Source organism: Vulpes lagopus, chromosome 2, assembly GCF_018345385.1.
Source record: "Vulpes lagopus strain Blue_001 chromosome 2, ASM1834538v1, whole genome shotgun sequence".
NCBI lineage: Eukaryota > Metazoa > Chordata > Mammalia > Carnivora > Canidae > Vulpes > Vulpes lagopus.
In genome coordinates, this window is record NC_054825.1 from 125,526,290 (window position 1) to 125,551,499 (window position 25,210).

The window sequence follows — 25,210 nt, forward strand, 5'->3', positions numbered from 1 at the left end:
ACTTGCACAGCTAAGGAGCAGGCTTGTTTGGATTTCAGCAGCGAGGTCCCAGGGGGCCCCGAGGCCATCTAGATCGCTGGGCAAGACCTACAGGCCACAGACTCACGGCTGTCTTACTGTCCTATTTCCAAGGCTAAGGAAAGACGGATCACTCGGCCTTTACAGAAGAACACAACCACCTAGTGGCAAAGACGGTGGTGGTGGTGGTGGTGGCAGCGGCGGGGTGGTGCTTTAAAGGCCTATCTTGTCACTGTGTCCTGCTGTTTCCGGGAGATTCTCAATGCATCTGAAGAGGGTCTCAAGTTTGTCAACACCTCCTGATGGAGAGAGAGAAAAGAAACCCCCACCCCTCCAGGGGCTCTGTCCTCTATCTCCAGGAACCACATCTTCCCCACGAGCTCCTGTGGCCCCACCACTTCCACGCCATGCCCCATGCGGCTCGCAAAGACCCAGCCCGAGGCCTGCCATGCCTCATCCTTCCCGTGAATGGAGGCCTTGCTGTCATTCGGACACCCATGCCTTGAAGGGAGAAAAAGCAGAGCTGCCTTTATTCTGGGCCCGCCAGCAGAAAGACCCTGGCCCAGCTCCACATCCCACCTGGCCTGGACACAAGCTGTGCGGCCGGACCCTCGTTCGTTATCCCACGTACAAGAGCTGTCTCTTTTTTTTTTATTATTATTTTTAAGAAAAGGATAATAATTCTCACCTTATGAGGATTTAGCAAATTCCATTTTAAAGGGCTGTGCGCATAGAGGACTCAATAAATATTTGTTTTTCTTTTCCTCTGTGATTTAATTTGCCCCAGTTACATGAATAGCTGACCACAAAATGCCAGGAGACACCTCAAGGCCACACAAAATTATTTACTAAGTGGAAGAATTTAGTAGAACTATTTACTACTCTGCTGCAGTAAAGGGGTATCTGAGGGCCTGAAAGTAGTGAAAATGACCTCCCCAAAAAGTACCTATGTTATCACCAGTGTAATTGCTTCGAATCCCGATTGGCATCACCTTGTCTCAATACAAAAAAGAAACGAGTCTTTACCATAAACACGCACACAAACTACTCATCAAGTGTTCTACTGGAATTTAACTTACTCTCTATATCCTTCTAGAAACCACATTCAGTTTACAGAAGTTGGAGACAAGGAATTCCTATGAGTGGCCTAGTGGTGAAGACCCCGACGGCGGCCTGCCTGGGTCCAAATCCCACTTACCCACCACTTACGGGCTGTAGGAGCTCAAGAAAGCTCCTTTATCATTCCATGCCCTTATCTCCGACATGTACACGGGAGGGCTAATACCACCTACTGCTTGGGATGCTGCGGGGAGCACATGAATTAAGACAGCCTCTCTAACTCACTGGTAGTCATCCTTACCTGAAAATGCAATGTTGTGCAAGAAAACACCGCGACTGTCACACTATTCTGAATGGAAAAAAGCAACATATGAGGTCTATCCAAGACCCTCAATTGGTTTTCTAAAACATAACACACAGTGAAAGTCCAATACACAAGTAACAAACCATTGTGTTCAACGTAAAATGCTTAAAGCGCTGCGCAACGAAGATCAAAGGAGTAGTAGTAAGGTTAAGTGCCGTTTCTAGGCAGTGACACGGGACCCATCATCTTGGGTGACGCTGGATATGTTTCTCAAGATGTCCACATCATACTACAAATGTAACTCGAGATACTCCCCCAACATTTGTGTTTAAAATGCCATCCTGGGTTTGGAGGTATACTCTTTCCCTATACACACATAAACTAAAAAGTGGTGTATGAAAACACTTGTGTTCTGTGTAGCTTGGGTATTAAGTAAAACACAAGGAACAGGGCAGCCCGGGTGGCTCAGCGGTTTAGCGCTGCCTTCGGCCCAGGGCGTGATCCTGGAGACCCAGGATTGAGTCTCACGTCGGGCTTCCTGCATGGATCCTGCTCCTCCCTCTGCCTGTGTCTTTGTCTGTCTCTCTGTCTCTCATAAATGAATGAATGAATGAATGAATGAATGAGTGAATAAATAAAATCCTAAAAAAAGAAAACACAAAGAACATTCTTACTATGGAAACATCTTCACCAAGGAGAGATTCTAGAGGGTATTAACTGTGTTGGTAAAATGAACTGTGGCCATAGAAGAAGGGTGATTTAAAGAATCGTACTTCTCCTACAAAAAAACCCAAAATATATTCTTGGTTCCAGGGGCTCAATTGGTTAAGTGTCAGATTCTTGATCTCAGGGTCATGAGTTTAAGCCCTTGCACTGGGTTCCTTGCTGGGTGTGGAGCCTACTTAAAAAATGAAAAATAAAGAAATTATTTCATATTGCTAATTCCAAAATATATAATTTTTAACACTTTTCTACATATAAAGTGGTAGCAGTATTTTGCAACTTCACAAATTATGATCCCTGAACACTGGTAATAAGTGTTGTGCAAAAGAGCTTCTAGGTCGAATAAATTTGGAATATACTTCTTGCTAAAAACTTTTCAGGAATTCATAATGCACGCTTAGATATTATATGCTACAAGACACCCTATGGTAAACTCTGCTTATGCCAAAATATTATTGCCACAAACCCTTATTTTTAAGATTTTCGTATTTAGAGAGAGAGCATGAGTGGGCAGCCGGGCAGAGGGAGAGGGAAGAGGAGAGAGACAATCCTAGCAGCCCCCCACCCCGACCCCGACCCAGGGCACAGCCCAACCCGGGGCTCAATCCACAACCCGGGATCCCAGCCTGAGATGGAACCAAGAGCCAGATGCTTGACTGGCTGAGCCACCCCAGGGCCCCTCCGCAAACCCTTTCTACACGGAACACCTAGTGTCAGTATTCCGCACGCAATTTCAAAAACAGAGACCTAACGCTTTGGCTTATTTATTGAAGAAATTTTGCTTTAAGCAGATTAACAAAGTATTAGTCTCCAGTGAAACGTGTAAAAAGCTATTAGAACAGGCTTTTCGTTTGAAGGACACCTAACATGGACTCTGCTTTCAAGTCCCAAGCTGCAAAGTAAGCTAAAAGGGGATTAGTCTCTTTCTTTAGCCTGAGAAATGGAGAGGATACCATTTCAATCCACAGCATAGGGACGGGAAATCGGGTGAATTTCTCCAAAGGGCCCTAGGATCTTAGGAATTCCGTGATCTGACACATAGGCCATTACCATCGTTTCTATAGACAAATAATTTGAATTTACGCAATAGGTTCTCCCAGAAATGGTGGCCGCCCTAAGCTGGGGATACGAAGTATTTTTAAAGAAATACAAACATAATCTCATCTGAAAGTACTGCTTAAAAATTTTTTTTCCTTGAGAGAAACGCACTCCACCCCCTGAGTTCAGAGGGTGTCCTAGCCACTTTACCTTCCGCCTTGCTTTGAAGAAAGTGTGGCAAGAAGCCAAGGGGGGTTAGTAATACATCAGTAAAGCAAAAGTGTCTAAAGAGGGAAGGAAATCCTGCAGTGATGCTGTTTCGGTCACGTTAAGGCTCAGCGACAGGAGCTGCTGGATGGCTAAATGGAACTAACGTGCTGGGAGTAGGAAAAACCAGTGGCTCTAATGCTAGCAATTAATTTCTATGTGGCCTCTGGGATGATTTCCATATGGACTATGTGATCTCAAAAATATTACGGACTCCAAAACCCTACGTCTGTGCCCAACAGCCCCTTGGAGGAAAATAGCACTGGGTGTAAACAAACACCAGCCTTTGGCAACTTTGGCGCCACGGGAGGGCGGGCGAGTATCTTCCGCGAGGGGTAGCTCATTTCCCAGCACTCTACTTCTCAAATTCAAACTCACTTGTGCCTAAAATCAAATTCGAATCTTTTTTGGAAGATCATTTTCGAGAATCAAGTCTTTTCTTTCTTTTTTTGATGGAAGTAAAGGAAAGGCTATATAATAAACTGTCCTGCACACTATAAAATCTAACCCTTCCAAAATATCGATAGCTGTCAAGTCCTATCATGCACAGGGCACAGAATCCATCTAGTGCTAATACGAAGAAAAATTGTCCCCACAAAAAAAAAAAAAATTAAGTCCCTACTTAAGGCATTCACAGTCTACGAATATAAAAAATTCTCTAAAGTAAGCTTACCCAACAAAGCAAGGCAGGTGTATAAATACACACAGAATGTGTATATACTAGTGCAGAATTTTAAAGTCAAGCTCCAGGGAACAGATTTCTATAGCCGAAGAGGCAGGGAATGGTACCGGCGTGGTCATGGCTCCCTGGGCGCAAGCCATTCTCCGTCTAAGAGGGGAAGCTTGCTCTTCCATGCTCTTGAAACTGCGCTGGCCTGGGATTAACTGGTCAATAGAATGAGGCCACGTGGCACTGGGTAGTTTCTGAGACTAAACCCCAAGAAGCCTGGCAGGTTGCACCTTCACTTCTTGCCATGCTCACTCTGGGTGAGCCAGCCAGGGTGCAGGAAGTCCCACCGTCCTGCTACTGCCACGCCGGGAGAGGAAGCCCATGCTACTCACGTGGAGACGCTGCCCGAAAAGAGATGACCCAGCGGCCCAGGTGCCAGATCTGTATGTGAAGAAGCCTCTGGTGACCCCACCCTCAGCCCATCCTGCTTGACAGACCCCAAGAAAGAACTGGATTCTGGTGTTCTAGAATCATGATAGAAAACTACTATTTTAAGCCACTAAATTTTGGGGTGGTCTACTACAGAGTACCAGGCAACTGAAGCAACCACTTGGATCTTTAGGACAGAGGTCACAAACCAGTGGTGCCGGAGTCAGAGCCAACCTGTAGGCAGGATTTGGGGGGGGTGGGGGAGGCGGGGGCTCAGAATTTTTTTAATTCTAGTTAAATTTTCTACCAAAACCCACATTTTTCTGAGGCCTGCGCTTTCCAGGCATCTACTTCCTTCAGTTGTTATATAGCCTGCCATCCCTCTATTGGTTCTTTTTTTTTTTTAAGATAAGATTTGATTGATTGATGGATGGATTGATTGGGCAGGGAGAGAGGGATAAGCGGACTTCAAGCTGAGCACAGAGCCTGACTAGGGGTTCAATCTTACAACCCTGAGATCATGACCTAGGCCAAAATCAAGAGCCGGACATTTAACCAGCTGAGCCACCCAGGTCCCCCCCTCTTCTGATTCTTAAGTATATAAACCTTAATCTAAAAAGTGCAGAGCAAATAAATAAATAATCCAGAGCAAAGGATTAACATTTACAGAATTACCTAAATACATCCAGTGCGATGATATGTGCGATTATACTATAATAATAATGACCCAAAATGCTAGGATTCAAAAGATTTTTAGTCTGCAAATATGAAAATATACGTTTATATATAGATAGATAGATAGATAGATAGATCCCTTTTCAATAATAAATTTAAAAAACTAACAGTGATTGGTTTCAAAAAATTAAACATCATATAAATTTACTTCTACATTGACCCAAACAACTTCTATCAGATGACAGACTGCACGTTTGGCTGTATTATTTGGATCAGAGGGAAATAACAGACACACACTCAGTAACTCTAGTAAAAACATTAATTATAAAATAAGTTGATCGAGTTACATGTTTCTAGACCACCTATAAATAGCCAAAGTTCCTTTCAACTTTCAGATGCCAACTTACCTTTTCTTACTCAAACCAAATTTCAATTATTCAACAATACATTATTTTAAAGTTTTATACCTTGTGCCAGGACTGTCTAAATAGGATACTGAAAAAAAAAATTATTTCAGAATCCACTTGAATTACATTTTAAGTTCCCTCAGAGCAGGAATTCTTACACCTATTCTATTCAAGGCTTATCATTTACACCCAAAAAAAGACCTTCCAGGTTTAGTTAAAATACATATTAAAATTTTTTAAGTAATTTAAAATTTCAGATAGGTATTCCATATTAGCATATCCTAATGGCTTTCTAAGTTACCCGAATCTTTCTAGGTAAGATTTCCATTTTATGCTGCCTACCAATATCATTCCTATGATCTTCCTCAAAATGAGGATGCTATCTGATAAGAGAGTAGCGTTCAGAAACCATCCAGATCTCTACAGCCAAACCACCCCAACCAAAACATACTGGTTAACGGGGATCCAATATCCCTCCAGACAGTTCTGGTTTCATAGCCGCATGATGCTGAACCATTTCCCCTTAATCACATTTTCTTCTCATGTGATTCAACCACCATCACAGGAGCATGGTTCAGTTTCCACCTTCCTCACTCCTCAAAATAAATGAGGGATGTGAACTCGTGCACATCCCTAGTGGGGGGAAGTCCTGCTGGGGGGCTGTGCAGCCTGCACTCCGGGGAGGGGAAACTACAGGCAGAAAGAGAGATCCGCAAAGGCAGCGGCCTTCGCTTCTCAACGCAGGACAGTCCTGAGAGGCCACAGGGAAACACTGAATGGTAACCTCCAACTTGGTTGAAGATTTCATTGGGTTTGAAACACGCATCCAGGAACCTGCTGCGGGGAGCTCAGAGCACGCTCCCCCATGGCAACGGGGCGACACATAAGCAGCGTTTGAGTTGTGAGGCTGGCGAAGAGTAGTCTCCTGAAGCGTCACGTGACGCAACTGGAGGACCTGCAGCCCTGCGAAATTTAAACATCATCTAGGCTACGGTCTTCTCCACGGAGAACAGCTTCTGCCCTTCTGCCGGGCAGCCACCCTCCCCTCCCGCCAGCTCACCACCTCATTTCTTCCTCCACTACTTCTACTTCCACCAAAAAGGCCCCAGGCTCTTAGAGGTGGAGGCAAACCTGCCCGCTCTTCTGAGCCTTTTGTAAGCAGGAGCTGCAGAGCTCTTGGCAACTCAAAATGCAGGTGCAGAGAGAGAGTGGAGACCTGCCTAGAGGATGGGGACGGAGTTTCTGGCCTAGGCCCCAGGGCCCAGGAGGCATTTAAAGCAAAGGCATTATGTGCCATACAGATGAAGAGAAAAATCAGCAATACAGCTTTCAAATGTGAATGTGCGTGCTAAATGGAAGCAGCGATGGGGCACGAGGCTGGGGTGGGGAGGGATCACATCCCCAGATCTGTGCCATGGATAATATCACACCATGAGAGAGATCTGCTCCATGGAAAAGGACTTCTTTTCTTTTCTTTTCTTTTCTTTTTTTAAGGTTTATTAGTTCAGATAGAGAGCGCGCACATAGGGTATAGAGGGACAGAGGGAGGTGGAGACAGAAACTCAAGCAGACTCCGCACTCAGTGTGGAATCCCACGCGGGGCTGGATGTCACCACCCTGAGATCATGACCTCATGACCGGAGCCGAAACCAAGAGTCAGGTGCATAACCAACTGGGCCACTTGGTGCTCCACCATTTCTTAGTTACGGAATCAACAGTTGTTCATAAAGCACATACATACATTTTAAGGGGAAACAAAGTAAAAAGTATTCTTCACTCAAATACTTTGCTTTAGTTAATAGTAACACGGCAGTACATTTACCTGCAAGCATGCAAATAATGGGAGCTCAATTTGCTCTCTGAGGAACATGAACCAATAATTCTTCCTTGTTCCGTGTCAGACGATTTCATACATTAAGAATAACAAATGATTTGGAAATGTACATCTGCCCAAACTATAAAAAAAAACCACTCAAAACAGTCACCTGAGCCTCACAAGGGTTCAATACCTTTAGACCCTTAAGATGCGTTTTGTAAAAAAAAAAAAAAAAAAAAGATACTTTTGTAGTCTTAGCAGTTATTAAAATAAATATAATTTGAGCTATTTTTATAACTTATTCATTTTATTTTATTTTTCACAATTATTTTTAAAATCAAGAAGTTATCATGCCTCTCAAAGCAAATATTCTGGGGTGCCTGGGTGGCTCAGTGGTTGAGTATCTGCCTTCAGCTCAGGCCGTGACCCCGGGGTCCAGGGATTGAGCCCCACGTCGGGCTCCCTGCATGGAGCCTGCTTCTCCCCCTGCCTGTGTCTCTGCCTCTCTCTCTCTCTCTCTCTCTCTCTCTGTGTGTGTGTGTGTCTCTCATGAATAAATAAGTAAAATCTTAAAAAAAAAAGAAAGAAAGCAAACATTCTTTTCCCTGAGTCATTCACAAATCATTGTCCAAAATGCTGAGTATTTCCCAATTAATTCACCAATAGGTAATCATCGCCTCTGACTGCCCTGCATCATCATAGAAAAACCGTTGCGTTTTTACACAATTAAAAGTACTCTTCTAAGTACCTCACATATATTAACTCATTCAATCCTCCTAACAACTCTTGAGTTAGCTATTGTTTCTTCCTGTTTGCCGAAAGAAAAAAAAACTGAGGCCCTATGACATTTAGCAACTTGCCCAAGGTCTCTCAGCTATTAAACGAGAGCGGGGATTGTGCCCAGACCCCGTAGCTCCAAAGTCTGTGTGTGTCATCACTAGACTTTATTCGCTCACCCTCATTCAATAAAACTGTTATTACCCGCCTGAGGCACTCTTGCACACGCCCAGGTGTACAGGGACAAAACAACAACAACAAAAAAAACCCCGCCAGGGTCTCCAACCCCAAGGAACTCACACTCTACTACACAGTAAAAGAAGCAAAATGCAAAGTAATCCACAAAGTCCCGTGCGCCCCTTCTAATGGGGGAGATGGGGGGGTGGGAGTATCCCTCGGGGGATTCATAGTAACACGCTTATCTGCCTGGTGGCCCGAGCCAGGCCGCCTCAGGAGGGAGCCGCTCAGAGGCTCCAGGGTCCACGCAGGCCCATGGCCCGTTTGTCCCGCAAGGCTGGGCCCGCACCAGGAGGCGCCCACAAAGCCCCGGGACACCGGGGTCACAGCCGGGGTCACGCTGGCCGCCTGGAGGGAAGAGGAGGGGCCGCGCCCCCCTGTCCGCCAATGTCCCTGGAGGGGCCTCCAGATGCTCCGGCCACAGCGGGCCCCACGGATCCTGTCCACGTGTGGCAAGCAGGCCCACCCTGGCCAGCTGGCAGGTCCCCAGGCAGCCCCCCCGCCCCTGCGGCAGCCCACGCTCCCTGCGACCCACGCCCTCAGGCAGGAGGAGCAAGGCCGCAGACCTCAGTACTCTCAGTGCCCAAGAGACCTCCACGGGCAGCCCCGGACAGCTGGGGGCCGCCTGCCGTCCCACCAGCCCGGCGCCAAGACCAGGGTGCTGGTGACCCCCGCCCCCCACCGCCCCACCAGGGCGCCGGGAGGAAGGGCCTCTCGGGACCCCTGGGCAGAGGCGGGAGGGGGACAGCGGGGCAGGGACCAAGTGAGATGGCACAAGCTCATGCCCTGGGGCACAGGGCACCCCCCGAGGGCACGCGCAGCCTCACCTCTCAAACACAGGGCCAGAGCTCCTTCAGGGTCCAACCTAGAAAAGCCACCGAAGCCTGGCACGCACACAGGTGGCCACCAAGTGCAACAGAGGCTTCCTGTTTGTGAGTTCACTGTGGGGCGACACTTCTAAAGCATGACAGCGACCAGGGACTTAACACATAAAGAGAACATGAGCTCTTATTTCTTTTTTAAGATTTATTTGGGGGAGAGAGAGAGAGAGAAGGAGCGAGGGGGGAGCAGAGGGAGAGGGACACGCAGACTCTGTGCTGAGAGCCTCGGAGGGGCTCAATCCCCGGACCCTGAGATCATGACCTGAGCTGAAACACAGTTGGACGCTTAACTGAGTCCCCCCGGGTGCCCCAAGAACATAAGGTAGATGGTGCTGGTGACAGTGAAATAGATGGACCACGGAAAATCAAAGGTTTTTGGCAGGGTTTTGGGTTTTTGTTTTGTTTTTTTGTTGTTGTTGCTGTTCTTGTTTTGCAAGTGGTTGGTGGAACAGTTCTTGAGATTTATAAATCCTCATATTAGAAAGGCATAAACCTAGTATAAGTCCCATGAAGAGAACTTTAAACAGCCACAGAGGGGTGCCCGGGTGGCCCAGCGATTTAGCATCTGCCTTCAGCCCAGGGCATGATCCTTGGGTCCTGGGTTCGAGTCTAACAGCATCGGGCTCCCTGCAAGGAGTCTGCTTCTCCCTCTGCCTGTGTCTCTGCCTCTCTCTGTGGGTGTCACTCATGAATAAATAAATAAAATCTTTAAAAAATAAATAAAATAAACAACCCACAGAAATCACAAACTTCACAGATGAGGGCAGTTAAAAGACAAATATCACATAACTCTAAAAAAAGGTGAGACCCGCCCAGTTGGAATAATGGGTGCGTCTTCCAACGATTCAAGAGAAAATTATGGATAAGGCTTCTAAACTACACAGTAAAGAAGTTTTCAGCAAGTGCTCTTACGCCATGAAATGGAGAACTTGATTGATCTAGAAGCAGTTATCCATATGGTCAGGTTAAAAATGCATTTGGAATGCCTTAAAAGCAAGGGTTGGGAAAAGTATAAAGAAATGTTACTTTGCTTTACTACATAACTACACTATAAAAACACTTGACCATCCTTTTCTTCACCAAAAAATACACAATTTCACATAATACACAAATTCAGAGGGAAAAAATTCTATTCACAATATAGTAGGTAGTTTTTTTTTTTTTAAGCTGTGTATTCATGCAAAAACTCTGAACTCATCAGGAAAGATAACCACGTCCTTCCCTTGATGTTTCTTTGAAAAAGATATTTCTGAGTGGTTGGTACAAAATTCAGCTTCAGATCTTAGCCAGCCCATCCTCCTTTCACTCTGGAAGCCTTCTCCAGCGAAATAAAATGGAGCTGCATAGGCCAAACCTTGCAACTATCTTTATTCCCATTGGCTCAAACGCTAAAACCATCAGGAAATCCAGTATTCAGAATACTTCAGCACCCACCACCCGCACAAACAACTGAAACTCTGGCCAAAGTGCCAAAGCCACCATCACCCTACCCTTGCGAGGACTATAGTCTACAACCTACACAATAGCCGGAGACACTCCTTGAAACCAAAACATGCCTTGTTCCTCCAGCGTTCAAGATCCTCCCCAGCCTCTGGCTTCCCATCTCACTTTGTGCAAAAATTAAATTTGTCAAGGGGCCCCGGGGGACTCAGTGGTTGAGCGTCTGCCTTGGGGTCGCGGGATCCAGTCCCACGCCGGGCTCCCTGCGTGGAGCCTGCTTCTCCCTCTGCCTGTGTCTCTGCCTCTCTCTCTGGGTCTCTCATGAATCAATAAATAAAATCTCTAAAAAAAAATTAAATTCCTCGAGTGGGCTACAAAACCATCCGATCTATCTACCCATCCCATCTAGTTTTCTCGTCCTCAGAGCCACTTACTCGCAACCACCCCCACCAAGCAGAGCCCCTGGCTCCTTGGGGTGCTGGCTCTAGGGCTTACTCTAAACTGAGGGCTTCCATGCTCCCTACCCAGCTCTGCCTTGACAGCTCTTCCCCTAACTCTTGTCCCGAGAGACCTGCCAAGCTCACCTGCTCAGGCCTCCACTTTCTACTCTGTGACACCCCCCCCCCCCCGCAACCACTGCCCCCATATGCAGTTTGTCTGGTTTTTCCCCCATTACAACCCCAGCTCCTGGACAACTGCCAGACACACATCAAGAGCTTAGTGAATACACAAGGAACGACTGAGTGACCAAATGGTTATGCTTACGACGGGATTGTATAGAACCATGAAAAATGGGCAGGATTTGAAAAAGTCTAGAATTAAACAAAACTTATGAAGATGGCTACCCCCTTGCATTTGGCACAGCTGGCAGTAAGTAGTTCTTAAAGGAGGAAGAGGGACATTTGGGACAGCAAGGAGTCCAGTTGCGAGGAAGATCCACCCACATCCCATCTTGCCATAAAAGGCAGTGCTTACAGACCTCCCCGGGGCCCCTGGGTGCCCCAAGGCAGGTTCTCTAAAAGCAGCTGCCACTGGTTCAAATTCTAAATGTTGCTGTGGGTCAAAAGGACAACTCCAAGGTCTTTTCAAATGTCAAAGGCCTGAACTTTTACATTATGGTTAATTTTCAGTTACACCAATTTGAGTTAAGCCCACAAATCGCACCCATGTTTTAACACATGACGAAGTGATATTTATGAAAATGTTCTAAAACGAGAAAGAACACTTCCTATGCTGCAAAGCTCAGTAAGTGCTTGACCTCATGTTACAGTGAGTAGCAGCAGCTACAAAGCAGACACTGCTCGGTGGGATTCACAGGGGACAGCCCACTTAATCCCCCCAGTGAAGCAGGCAGGATCAAGCTCCACGTCAAGCAGGGGGTGAAACAAACCCTCCAGGGCCACACTGCTCATGAGCGGGAGAGCTGGGATGTGGACCCAGGCAGCTCGGCCCCTGAACAGAGAATTTCAGAGCCTATGTCACCGTGATAAACATACATATTTATCAAATATTGACAAAAACAGATATGAAGCAAAAATAAGTTTTTCGTAAAAAGTCAAAGGAAAAGAGTAAAAATGGACAAACTGCAGTATTCTTTGAAAAGCTGCTTTGCTAAAAAGCAAACAGTAAGAAGCCTGCTTGAAAATTAACAAGTAAATACTCATAAATATAGCTAGTCATAAAAAGTGGTTTCCTTTGGAAATATCTGACTGTGGGTAAGTCAGAACAACTAATGTTAGCATATTTCTTCAAATCTTAATGTTTTAAGGAAGAAATAGGACGAAAAAAATGAAAACAGGACTCTAAATATTTGAGAGGCTCTAACCAGGAGGAGGAGGAGGAGGAGGGAGGAGGGAGGAGAAGGAGGAGGAGAAGGAGGAGGAGGAGAAGGAGGAGGAGGAGAAGGAGGAGGAGGAATTCCTTAATCAGTCATCCAGTGAATGTCCTGATAAAGAGGGATAATGGAATGGAATGGAAGGAATTCTAGACCAACAGATTACTTGCGAAAATATTAATTCCCTACTACCCCAGCTTCTCCAAAGACCAAAATAAAAGCAAAAGAGGACTCGGGCAAAGCTAAAATCAAGCAGGATCCATAAATACCCTAAATCCTATACATACCCCTTTATGCTTTTCAAACGACATGTAGGAGTTCATCTTATTGAACCAAACGTTTGACTAAAGAGTTCAAAGTGCACATTATTTGGAAAAGACATAATCTTGAAATAAGCAAGGTTAGACTTCTGTGCTCCCTCCACCAACTGTTCAATGGGTGGGAGAGAACAGTCTAACTCTGCCTCTTTTTGAGCTTTGTTTGTTTTGGTTTGGTTTGCATTTGAAGAGCTTTTTAAAATAGCCGTCAACCTTGCACCTCAGAGCAGCTTCCCTGTGCTTAAAGCACCAGGCAACCAATCCAGCAGAGTGAAGGCCCCGTGCACTCAGTTCCCCCATCTTGAGGGGGTCCCTTCAGACCCCATTCCACCCTCGAATCCCTCCTCCCTCCATCCAACCCCCTCCTAAGCCCCTTGTAATAGTATCTCAACCCTTCCAGGCAAAAGAGGGTCCCTCCCAAAATAACACTAAGTGAAAAAGCCATTAGGGGGGATCCCTGGGGTGGCTCAGTGGTTTAGTGCCTGCCTTCAGCCCAGGGTGTGATCCTGGAGACCTGGGATCCAGTCCCACATCGGGCTCTCTGCAGGAAGCCTGCTTCCCCCTCTGCCTGTGTCTCTGCCTCTCTCTCTGTGTCTCTCCTGAATAAATAAGTAAAATTAAAAAAACAAACAAACAAAACCATTAGGGACTGTTCCTTCTCCCTGTTTCCTGCCTTTTCGACCAGCCCTCAAAACCAAGATTCCCATCTTCTCCAGCCAATACAAAGGACTGCTCCAGGGTGCCTGGCTGGCTCAGTCAGTAGAGCAAGCAACTCTGGATTTCAGGGTCATGAGTTCGAGCCCTACATTGGCCATGGAGTCTACAAAAGAAAAAAAAAAAAAGAAAGTCCCTAGCACTCTAAATCAGTGGTAGGAATTTGGGGCCAGTGTGGACATGCAACATGGCAGCCAGCAGGGAAAGCAGGCAGGAACAGACCTGGTGCTGTGGCCACAGGGAGAGCACCCGCCGCATGGTCAGCTGCCGCCCTGCTGCCTTAGCACCTCTTGATTCTACTCTAGCATAGACTGGGGGTGATCTGTCCTCTTTTGTGCTCTCAACCCTCTCAGGTGCAGGCCACCAGCAACAGGCTGCAAATCTGCAAATACAGGGATCAAGCGTCCAGAACTGAATATGCAGCCGCCTGGCACAGGCCTATCACCACAGGCCTTGCAGCGCCCCAATAATTTCTAGGGTTTGAGGACTCAAGGGGAGAAGGAGAGGTTTGGATTCTATGTCCCTAACGTTCTCTCCACGCTCACAAGCAAGATCCAATTTTCAGCTCAGATCCCCAGGCCCCTCCAGAGGAAAGTCGCGTAAAGAACGGACTGGGTTTGCACAATTCTGGCAATTTTGACTCTGATGTGGACTCCACGATGGGGAATGACGTGAGGCTGGTGTAACAGGCTGCTGACTGCTCAAACGTCACTAACGCATTAGTGAGCTACAGAAAAAAAAAGAAAAACAAAAAACGCTTCATGATTCCGCACAGAAAATACTTAAAAGAGCAACACGTCTAAAGCACAAGTAGCAATTCCCCTTTTATCTCTGGAAATGAATTCATCCAAGGGACTACATACAGCGGTGGCTACGGAAGAGTTCTGGTCAGCCTGAGAGTCTCACAGAGAGCTATAGCCCTTCCTCTGATTTTCTTTTTTATTTTTAAACTCCCCTCCCCCACAGTGGAGGATCTTAAAAACCAATGAAAGAAGGCATTATGTCAGCTTTAGGCATAAGCATAAGTCATATAAGAACAAAGGAGGTTTTATTATCCCATTAAACATCAAGGAGGAAATATGCTTACTGATAACTAATTTAGGTCATGCAGAGTCTCAGGGCAAGCACTGGCTTTTTGCAGGCTTCTAAGCCAACATTTGCAATGTATATCTAACACCGGAGGCAAGAAGGTTCAGCTTAGTAAAAAAGGTCATTAAGAAGTGAAAAAGGAGAAAAAAAAAAAAAAACAAGCAGTACACGCAGAAACAGGCCGACTTGCAGGCTGAGCGGTCCGCAACACACGTGCCCCGTCCGCCTGCAAGGGGGTTGAGCGCCAAACGCCCCGCGCTCCGGCCTGACTGCGAGCTTGAACCCGGGGCGCGGGGCCGTGCGAGCGCGTCCACCGCCGGGGTCCTGGGCTTGCTGCCCCGAAGCCTGCTCCCCGCGAGGCCAAGGGCACGTCCCCCGCCGGCCGGCCCGGCCCCGAGGGAGCGTCTCCCCTACAGCCAGCCGACCTTCCGGCCTCGCACACGCACCTGCACACGCACCTGCACACGCACCTGCACACGCACCTGCCGAGCCCAAGCCCCGCGGCCCCCGGCCACCTGCAGCGGTCGCCACCCGGGCCAGAGCAGCCCCGGCCACCGCGGTGCCCTCCGCGTGCCCCGCACCGGCTCCCCCGCCCCCGCTCCTCCCGCAGCCGGTCGGAGGCTTGGCTTTGCGCTCGGGCTGCGGGGCCAGGGCTTACCTGGACGTGGCCTCCTCCCGCCCCTTGCCGCGCGGCCCCCCCACGGCCTGGTCCTTGCCGCTGGGGTGGTAGGCCGTTAGGACCACTCCCTGGGAACTGGACAGCCAGCTCATGGCGACAGAAGGGGCATAACTTCTGCGAGCCCGCCGCGGAGAAGGGAATGAAGCTGCCCCGGCGCTCGGCTCCCCGGCAGCGGCCGGCTCCTCCTCCCCGGGCCGCGGAGGCACAGGAGGGGCGGGGCCTCGCGGCGGGGGCGGGGCCTCCTACGCGGACGGCGGGGCTGCGGCCGCGCGGAGGCAGAAGAGGGGCGGGGCCTCGATGGGGGGCGGGGCCTCCTACGCGGAGGCACAGGAGGGGCGAGGCCTCGCGGCGGGGGCGGGGCCTCCTACGCGGACGGCGGGGTTGCGGCCGCGGAAGCACAGGAGGGGCGGGGCCTTGCGGGGGGGCGGGGCCTCCTACGCGAACGGCGGGGTTGCAGCCGCGGAAGTACAGGAGGGGCGGGGCCTCGCTGGGGGGCGGGGCCTCCAATGGGGAGGGCGGGGCTCAGCATTGTTCCAACCCCGGGGCACAAGCCGCGGGGGGGGGGGGGCTCTACCGCGGGAGGGCGGGAGGGTGGGTGGATTACCCCCAGCCCTGAACGATTCTGATTAAACTGCCAGGTTGTGGACTCTCCTCATGGATGCAAGGACAGGTACCAGCCGTCTGAGTCAGAAAACAATGAGTTACTACAGAGCTTTTTTTTTTTTTTCCCCTTTCCAGTTCCTGTTTCCATCTGATAATTTCTGCTACTTCATGTAACATGAGTAAGGGCATTTCTTAACCCCTGCAGGCTCAGCGTTAAAATTAACCAAAGCAAGAACCAGTGAACGTGGAGCAAAAGCGTGTAATACGGGTAACAAGAAAGGCTTTACCTCTGTGTTTGCCTTAAAATGTCTCCATAAAATGATTGTGCATCCTACAATGTCATCTTCTTTCACATAAAAGCCAATGCCAAATTTAACCTCTTGCTTTTGTCACAACACCCTTCAGTACTAGAAGCATCTACCACTACTCTGTTACTGCTGGGAACACAAGAGGTGCTTACCATTTGTTGAGCACCTACTATATGCCAGGCCCTCTGTGACAAGTGTTTCACATGTATTATCCCTTCAATTCATTTCAAATACTTTCTCTCTTACACACACACACACTACAAGATAGGCATCACTATCACCTAAGTAAAGCTGAGAAATCAGGTTTAATTGTCTTGGCTAAGAAAACACATTTGTTCTATGCCAGAAGCTGCATTTGAACAGAATTCTAGACTAAAATCCTTTCTTTTTAACCAGCATGCTGATAGATTAGGAAACAAGCTCAAATAGAAGAGATCTTTCTGTTCTTTCTCCCCCATCAAGAGAGTTTTACTCTCTTCTATATACTTAAGAAGTCTGAACTGAAGTGAGTTTTTGTTGCTGCGGTTGACCTCAATGATCGCAAAATTCCTAAGCAAGTTCTCACCTTCATCATTCCATAAACATTCTGTGTACACTTTGTTATTTAAAATAATCACGAGAAATAAGTACTTTATCTGTCCTTACATACTCTTAAAATATTTTTAAAATTTTTTTAAGTTTTCTCTTCCCTGTCTACAGTGAACTGTCGCTTACAGAAGTCTTCTTAGGGTGCCGGAGAGGGGGGAGGCTCAGCAGGTTAAGCATCTGCCTTTTGCTCAGGTCATGATCCCGGGGCCCTGGGATCCATCAAGCCTGGCATCTCCTTCTTGCACTGGGCTCCCTGCTCAGCAGGGAGCCTGCTTCTCCCTCTCCCTCTACCCCTCCCCCCTGCTCTTGCGCATGCACTTTCTCTCAAAATCTTTTTTAAAAAAGTCTTTCTTAAAAAAAAGATATCTTATCTGCCTCCATCTCCTTCCACAATTGTTCAACCTTTGCATTTCCACCTCCATTGGCTCTACCTGCTACCTTCTATCTGTTTGCCTGAGTCCCTTTGGGCCCCGTATAGTTAGTTAGGTCTTAGTTCCAATATTACAATAGCCCTTTTAGCTCCTTCTTTGCCTTCTCTTTTTAATTATTTTGCATATTACAGTTGACGCTTGAACAACACAGGTTTGAACTGCAAAGGTCTACTTACAAGTGGATTCTTTTCAATAAATAAGTATGGTAAATGCATTTTCTCTTATGATCTTTTTTAGTCTTTTCTATTGAAGTATAGTTGGTTCTTCTTTTTTTTTTCTAGTTTTTTTTTGTTTGTTTTTTGTTTTTTGTTTTTGTTTTTTAGAGAGAGAGAGAGAGCAACCAAGAATGTAGGAAGGTGAGGCATAGAAGAAGGAGAGAGATCATCTTAATCAGACTCCATGCTCAGCACAGAGCCCAAGAGGGACTTGCTCTCACCACCCTGAGATCATGATCTAAACTGAAACCAAGAGTAGGTCGCTTAACTGACAGCCACCCAGGTGCCCCTTCCTTATGATTTTTCTTAATTTTATTTTTCCTGGCTTACTTTATTATAAGAATATAGTATATAATACATAGAACATAAAATATGTGTGAATCAACTATGTTATTGGTAAGGCTTCCAGTCAACAGTAGGCTGTAGTAGTTAAGTTTTAGACAAGTCAAAATTATAAATGAATTTCTGACTGCATAGGGGAGAGTGCTGGATCAGTGCCCCTAACCACCCCTCCTCCGCCGCCCCTAGCTGTTCAAGGCTCAACTGTTTTATCAAATCCAAGCACAGCCCTAATGGTGTCTCTCCTTACTTAAAAACTTCCACTGGCTCCCCATGGCTAATGGAACCAGTTCCAAACTTTTTGAGAGGACCACTGAACATTCTTGCTACCTTATCCACACACCCACGCCTTCCCATCTCATCTGCCAGACACCATTCCCTCTGGTCTCACTGTCATTCTTTTCTCTTCCTTTCACATCTAACTGTTTCCACACAATGGTCCTTGAATGAATGTTGACTGAATTAAAAAAAAAAAAAAAAAAAACCTGAATGAGCTTCATGTGTCCTTAAAAAGGTTACTGGGCACTTGGGTGGCTTAGTTGGTTGAGCATTTGGTTATTGATTTCAGCTCACGTCGTGGTCTCAGGGTTGTGGGATGCAGCTCTGCATCAGACTGCACTCAGCAGGGAATCTGCTTGGTATTCTTTCTCTCTCTCTATTTCTCTCAAATAATTTTTTTTAAAAAAGAAATCACTAAATTTTTAGGCAAATTTGGTAATATTGGGACACCTGGGTGGCTCAGTCTGATAAGCCTCCAACTCTTGATCTCAGCTCAGGTCTTGATCTCAGAGTCATGAGTTCAAGCCAGCTGAGTATGGAACCTACTTTAAAAAAAAAAAAAAAAGGTAACATTAAACAGTTAATTGGTAATGGTAATAATGGTAATATTAAACAGTATTTTATACCTGTGATGAAATATGCAAGAGCTCAGGCAAAATGAAAACTACAGGAAGAAAAAAAAAAAAAACTACAGGAAGAGAGGGGAAAGGCAAGTCAATTGGAATATGTGAGTTTTGTCTATTTAATGCCCTTATGTATATAAAACAAAGCATAAAATGTATAATGATGACTCATACCCTCCAGAGTCAGCCTTACTTTTTTTATGTGTCTGCTCTCAAATGCAAAGACGTGGGAATCACTACCTTCTAACATCATTGACGGTAGGCCGTATTCTATCTTTCGGATATGCTTTTCTTCACTGTTTTCCTTGCCATTCCACGCCATTCCAGCCCTTAATTCCCTGGGCCTCCTTTTATATTTTTCCTTATTTTTCTATTTTTCCTTCTTCCTTTACTATATCCTCAAGCTGCCAGTGTCACACATACCCACCAACAGCCACAGGCACTGCCTTCTCTCATGAAACAAATCATGATAGAAACTTTGCCCGGTTTTGACCAAAATGATGATTACGTTGTATCTTTGCCTAATTATAATCTCTTCACTTGTTTAATTACAAATAAATCACGATATATATGCTTTAAAATATAACCATAAGTTATATTTTAATAACAAATAATATTTGGGTTCACAATAACCATGGCTTTTTAAATTTTTCGTGAGGCAGAAAACATGGCACAAGTTGATTTACCTAGCTTAGTACATAAAACTTGAATCCTATTAATTTAACTCCCAGGGACTTGGAAATCCTTTTGCTTTTTCATCCCACTAAGCCCTGTTGTTACTGGTCTGAGGATATTGCTTGTCACAGGCAGCAAGTGGTAGGACTCTGCACATGCACCGTGCCCTGGTGCATGCTGCCTCAAATATAGTCTCAAGTAGATAAAAGATGATTTTCAGAACTTTATTAATGACCATCACAGAAACAAATATCACTACCAATATGCTCCCCTGAAATGCTATTCTTATTTCACACTCTAAATCCTACCAAGATTTAACTAGAGTCCTCCCTTATGCCCCATCACCTTTCTTGCTAGGAGCATATTTTATGAAAAAAATATTATTTTAACTCTCTTCTGCAATCACTTTAAACAAACACTGAGAACCTAATGTCCTTGAAAATGTTAATATTCCAGGCTATTGATTGCATGCCAAACACTTTCCTGTTATGAAACATCTTACCAAGTAATTAATAACATTAAGATAGTTTAAACATTCATTTCATTCATTCTCTTTAAATGGGACCTACTAGATGACATAGAGAGGAAAAAGGAAACTGTAACTTTTGTACCCAAATAGGTTGTTAAAAATAGAATGGAGACAGTACTGCAGCCTTGGACAATTTGACAATCATGTTAAAAAATGATGAAAAAAAAATAATACATTCAGTGCTTGCATTATCAAAGAGTTTTACTAACTCGTTTTCACATTTTAATTTAGGAGCCTTTTGAGGAGTATGGAATTAAAATTGAAATAGAATCAACATATTCATCAAATTTTTCTCAATCTGTTTCTATTGCTTTAAATGGAATTAGCTAAGGAGGATGTGTACACTCAACCCCTGTAGAATTATTGAAAGCCTTGTGAACAGACACAAGGCCATGTGAAAACTGACCTTTCATTGGCAAGGTAAGACTCAATTTACAATAATATACTAAGAAGTTGAATAAATTAATCAACTGTGAAGTTAAAGTTTTACATAAGTGATAAAAACTAGGTTTACACAGTAGCACTGACTAAGAGAGTGTTCCAGTCTCCCCTGCCTGAAGTTTTATCAAGCCTTCATACGAATAGTTCTTGCGAGCTTGCAAGCAAGCCAATTCTGTACTGGGGAGTCGTTACTGAAAATTATTGCATGTACAGAATCTAAACCTACCTCCTTGGAAATTGCATTCATTTTTACTAATTCTGCCTCTGGAGCATTAAGGGGAAAAAAGCCTTATTATGCCTCTTTCCAGGCAGCTCTAAAACTTTCTGTATTCTCCAAGTTCGTTCTTTCTTTCTTTCTTTCTTTCTTTCTTTCTTTCTCTCTTTCTTTCTTTCTTTCTTTCTTTTTTTTTTTTTAGATTTTATTTATTCATTCATGAGAGACACAGAGAGAGACAGACAGACAGACAGACAGAGACACAGGCAGAGGGAGAAGCAGGCTCACTGCTGGGAGCCTGATGCAGGACTCAATCCTGGGACCTCAGGATCACGCCCTGGGCCGAAGGCAGGCGCCAAACCAGTGAGCCACCCAGGGATTTCCTCCAAGTTCTTTCCTTAACTGTTTCTCCGAGGAGAGAATACTAGCCATGCCTGGGAGAACCTATAACTGCTGCTGCCAGAGGCTGGTATAGGCTTCTTGGGAAATATCTAGAAAAGGCCTTGCTCACAGTTAAAGAGTTTATCACCAGTAAGTAAGAATAGTGAATGTTTGAGTGCTTATTCTTTGCTAGACAAGGTGTACACAGTCTCATTTTATCATCTCGAAAACTGAGAGATTGAAATCACGCCCACTTCAGAGATAAGCAAGGTGAGGTCATGAGGCCAGGAGGCCCCGGAACCGGGACATGTAGGTCTGGGTTGCTGTGACCATGGGGCCTGGGCTCTTAGACGCTGGAAAGGCTGCGGCGGCCCTGGAACTGACTCTGTTTTGCTTATGAAAACACGCACATGAATAATTAAGGAGGCCAAAGAAGCCACAGTGAATCTAAACTTGCTTAACCAGATGAAGCAGTGAGTAGAAGCAGGGCTGCGACATTCACACGCCGCAGGCGCACACAATAGTTTCTTTCCGGGCACTCAAACCTCTTTCTTACGTCAAGTTACTGGGGAAACATGACTCAGTACTTGTACTACTGTAGGCCACCAGTACTTGTACTACTGTAGGCCACTCTACCGTCTTACCTGAAGTTATTTATTACTGATAGAAATTAAAGAAGAGTACCCTGGTCATTAGGATTATAAACATCTTTTTTTTTTCATTATTAGGCAAAGACAGATTTTTGTTTATAGACCTGAGGTTTACAGAATCTGTTAGATACAGGGTTGTGGAGAGGGACTTGCAAGAACAGTACTCAGAGTTTAAATTCACTGAGCTTCATGATAAATCCACCTCGTATCAAAACTAGCCTGACCTGGAAATTAACCAAGGAAAGAAAAATACAATGACTCTAACTTTTCCTTTGGTTTTCTCATCAATGCTGAATATAGTAAGACCCACACGGCATACACCTCCAACTGGAAGTATGAAGTTGAGAAGATTGAAGTGTATTCTCTGGAGGGAGGTGTGTTCTGGAAATGGATTTTTTTTTTTATTAAGAATAAAGGCTAGTGTGAAACATCTGGAATTGTATCCATACCCAGACTTGCCATAATACGAAAGCCTTCCTGAAGCAGATAATGAAGAACAATTATTTTCTCATAAAGTAAAAGAAGCCAGTGTGACTGGGGAAGACCTGATAAAGCTGAGTATCTAAGGAAAGGGCTCAGTTGATTTGTGGAGAAAAATGAGGAAATGTTTTCTCTTTGGAGAAAAATGAGGAAATAGAAGTGGTAGTTCTACTGAAAAAAAAATGGCGGTTATCCAACTCCAGAATGAGGGTAGTTCTTCCAATGTTTTAGAGGAGTTCCTAGAGTAGTTACATTATTCTTCTTGACCAAAATACTTGATATGACTGCACAGGGATATGCCATCAAAGAAGAATTTCTATTTTGTGAGCCCTTTGGGAAATTGCTAAGGCTAGAAATGACTTTAAGAATGATGAAGCATAATTTTACTGAGGGGAAAAAAAAGCAAAAACCTTGACACCCTAAAATGTTCAGCAACACCCCTGGGTTTTGCTTCTCTGGTGAAGAAATTGGATTCAAATGTAATGATAGAAATGAGATTTACGTTCTTTCTGCAAGTGCACACCTGATGGAAAAAGCAACTACTCTAGAAGCATGCAAGTTATCATGGTAGGAGTCTGGGCCTTAAGCACTATCTTTTTAGAAAGGAATGTGAAGCAATAATAGAAAAATATCAGTATGCCTTTGACTACACAGAGCTTCCCTAGTTTTCCAGAGGATGTTGACATATGTCTAACCCTATTTTCTGGAGAAGTTTTAGTTTTTAAGAGAAAAGAATAACCCTCAAAATAATTCCAAAGAGGCATTTAATCAGGGAGTTTGGCTCATTTAATGATAATTACAGCTGGTCAGTTGACTGAGTAAATCTTTTCATTTTTAAAGATGCAGAATAAGCAGTTGTTTTAGACGAACAGCCATCATGCTGGCAGAGGTCAGAAATTGAAATACTAAGTTTTGAATGCCATAAATGAATTCTGATGTAGAGAGGATCTACTACTTCTCAATTTTGCTGCATGCAAAATTCTCAGAACCCTTTCTCAAGTTTACTTCTACCCAGATGAATGGGAAAGGAACAGTCCTTGACTTCCTGACAGGACTTCAACTCGGGGCCTTAGAAGATTCTAGATAGGCCTGCCTTAACATACTCTAGTATCTAGCAAATTATACGAATTCTAACTTTCTCTGCTACTACGACTACATACCTCCGGGGATCAGCATTTTCAGGAATCTCAAAATGAAATAAAAATAAACTATACACATTAAGAAACTATGCATATTTCTTTGTGGGAAAACAGACTTTTGTTAAAATTATGTTGGGAAGAACTTACTCTGTTTCTTGTTTTAACATTTGGGGTTTTGTTTCTTGGAAATAATCATTAATATATTTTTCAAACAAGTGAGTCACAGGTCCTGTTTTTTAAAAAAATTATATCATATTCCCTCAATTCTAAGACGCAGACTTCAACATTTTGGAAATCAATCTATTTGACATGGTGGCAACACTTTTATTTCCCAAAACTTCTATTAACCTTGTTTTATAATCTAGTATCATGAAAATACTCAGACTCTGTAAAAAAAAAGTACAAAATACTTACTTCATTGGATTTGCTTCATTGGTTGGGTACAATTTACTTATTTCATTGGAAATTTCTCTGGGAAAGAATAAATTTCTAGTGAAAGAAGTAAATTTACTCCAAAATTTTGAGTATAATTGTTTATACTGATTTTATTGAGCTAGAGTAAGTTTCAACAGATTCTCAATATGTGTCCAGAAAAAAACAAAGAACCATTTTCACCCCAATGCCCCAGACCTCACTCTAACTGAGAAAGATCTCCCAATAGGAGATCCTAACTCCAAAGTGCAGGTGCTCCTGAAATATTTTCTGAGAGTTTCCAGGAGTTTGTTTGTCTTCATTCTATTTAAAAATTTGGCTAGCCGGTTTGTTACAAAAGAACATAGTTATAGACCTGAGAACTGTGGCCTCCCGAAATTTTAAAACTCAAGATTATAGGGTTGATGTTGTCTAAAGGTTATCTATATCTCATCCAAATGACTTCTTTTGTAGAAGCAGCTGCTCTAAGGAAAGAAAAGTTACGCAAAAGGTGGCCAGGCGGACGGTAATAGAGCCACGACTCAAAGATTTGAGGAAAACACTGTATCCTGGCACAAGGATACTTCCTTACAGTTCAAATTGCTCAAGTTCAGAGACAGCCTCAACACACAGTCACTGGCTCAAAGTGTCTATTGTAAGAACTGGTGTCTAGCTCTTATGAATCACTCCTAAATAATGTCTTCAAAATATCTATCCTCCCCACTCACCCCCCCCAAAAAAAACATAAGGTTCTCTATAATTCAATTTTAGTGGAAAAAACAATTGAATTTCACTAGAGTAGAAAATATATTATTTTCTATTAACCTATTTTCCCACCAACTATAGTTTGGTTTTTTTCTTTCAAGATATGTAAGATACCTGTTTTCCTTTCCCAATAATAAAATTATATATTTACTCTCAGATGTCACATTCATTCAGGTAAGGATAAGTAATAGTGAGCATAAAAGAAGAGCAGGAAGAGAAGTGCCTCGGTGTGACAAGAGTCGATCATTTAGAGTTTCCACACACAAGGTCTATCACATTGCCGCTTCGTCTTAAACAAAATTAGTTTTTAAAAATGTTTCCAGAAGGTGACTATGACTTTCCGAGCTTTTGAGTTTAAATCACACTCTGATGTTCTGGAAATTTTTATCACCATAAATTATCGAGGATTTGAGTCAAGGCAGTGGATCCACATTTCTGGTCCTGAAAACGAGACATATATCAGAATATTCCTTACTGTGCGCCTGCCCCTGTGACACACAATGCTGGTCTCACCTGCAAAGATCATCAAAATAGAGCCGTGGCGCACAAATGGATAAAGCCCGTAGAGAAAACTAAGTGAAACGGGCAGAGCCCTCTAGGGTTTGGTTCCTTCGAAGAGACTTCTGAAGTCCCGAACGGAGAAAGACCTCCCCAGGGGAGATACTGTGGGCTGTGGGCTGCGTGCACAGGCATGCCCCTGGCAGGGGGATGGAAAGGGAAGCCTGGACACTTGCCATCAAACATAACAAAAATACTTGTAAAGAT

General features: G+C 44.6%; 1 protein-coding gene across 2 annotated transcripts in view; it reads right to left on the reverse strand.

Annotated features, from left to right (window-relative positions):
- Positions 1-15,559, reverse strand: part of ARHGAP18 (Rho GTPase activating protein 18) — a 117,723-nt gene extending 102,164 nt beyond the window's left edge. Inside the window, exon 1 of one of the 2 annotated variants that reach the window (XM_041742178.1) lies at positions 15,354-15,559. In XM_041742178.1, the coding sequence (XP_041598112.1) occupies positions 15,354-15,466 (113 nt within the window). In that variant the 5' untranslated portion in view covers positions 15,467-15,559. The remainder of the gene's footprint in view (positions 1-15,353) is intronic. The other variant, XM_041742187.1, reaches the window with a different exon arrangement.
- Positions 15,560-25,210: the final 9,651 nt, after the last annotated feature.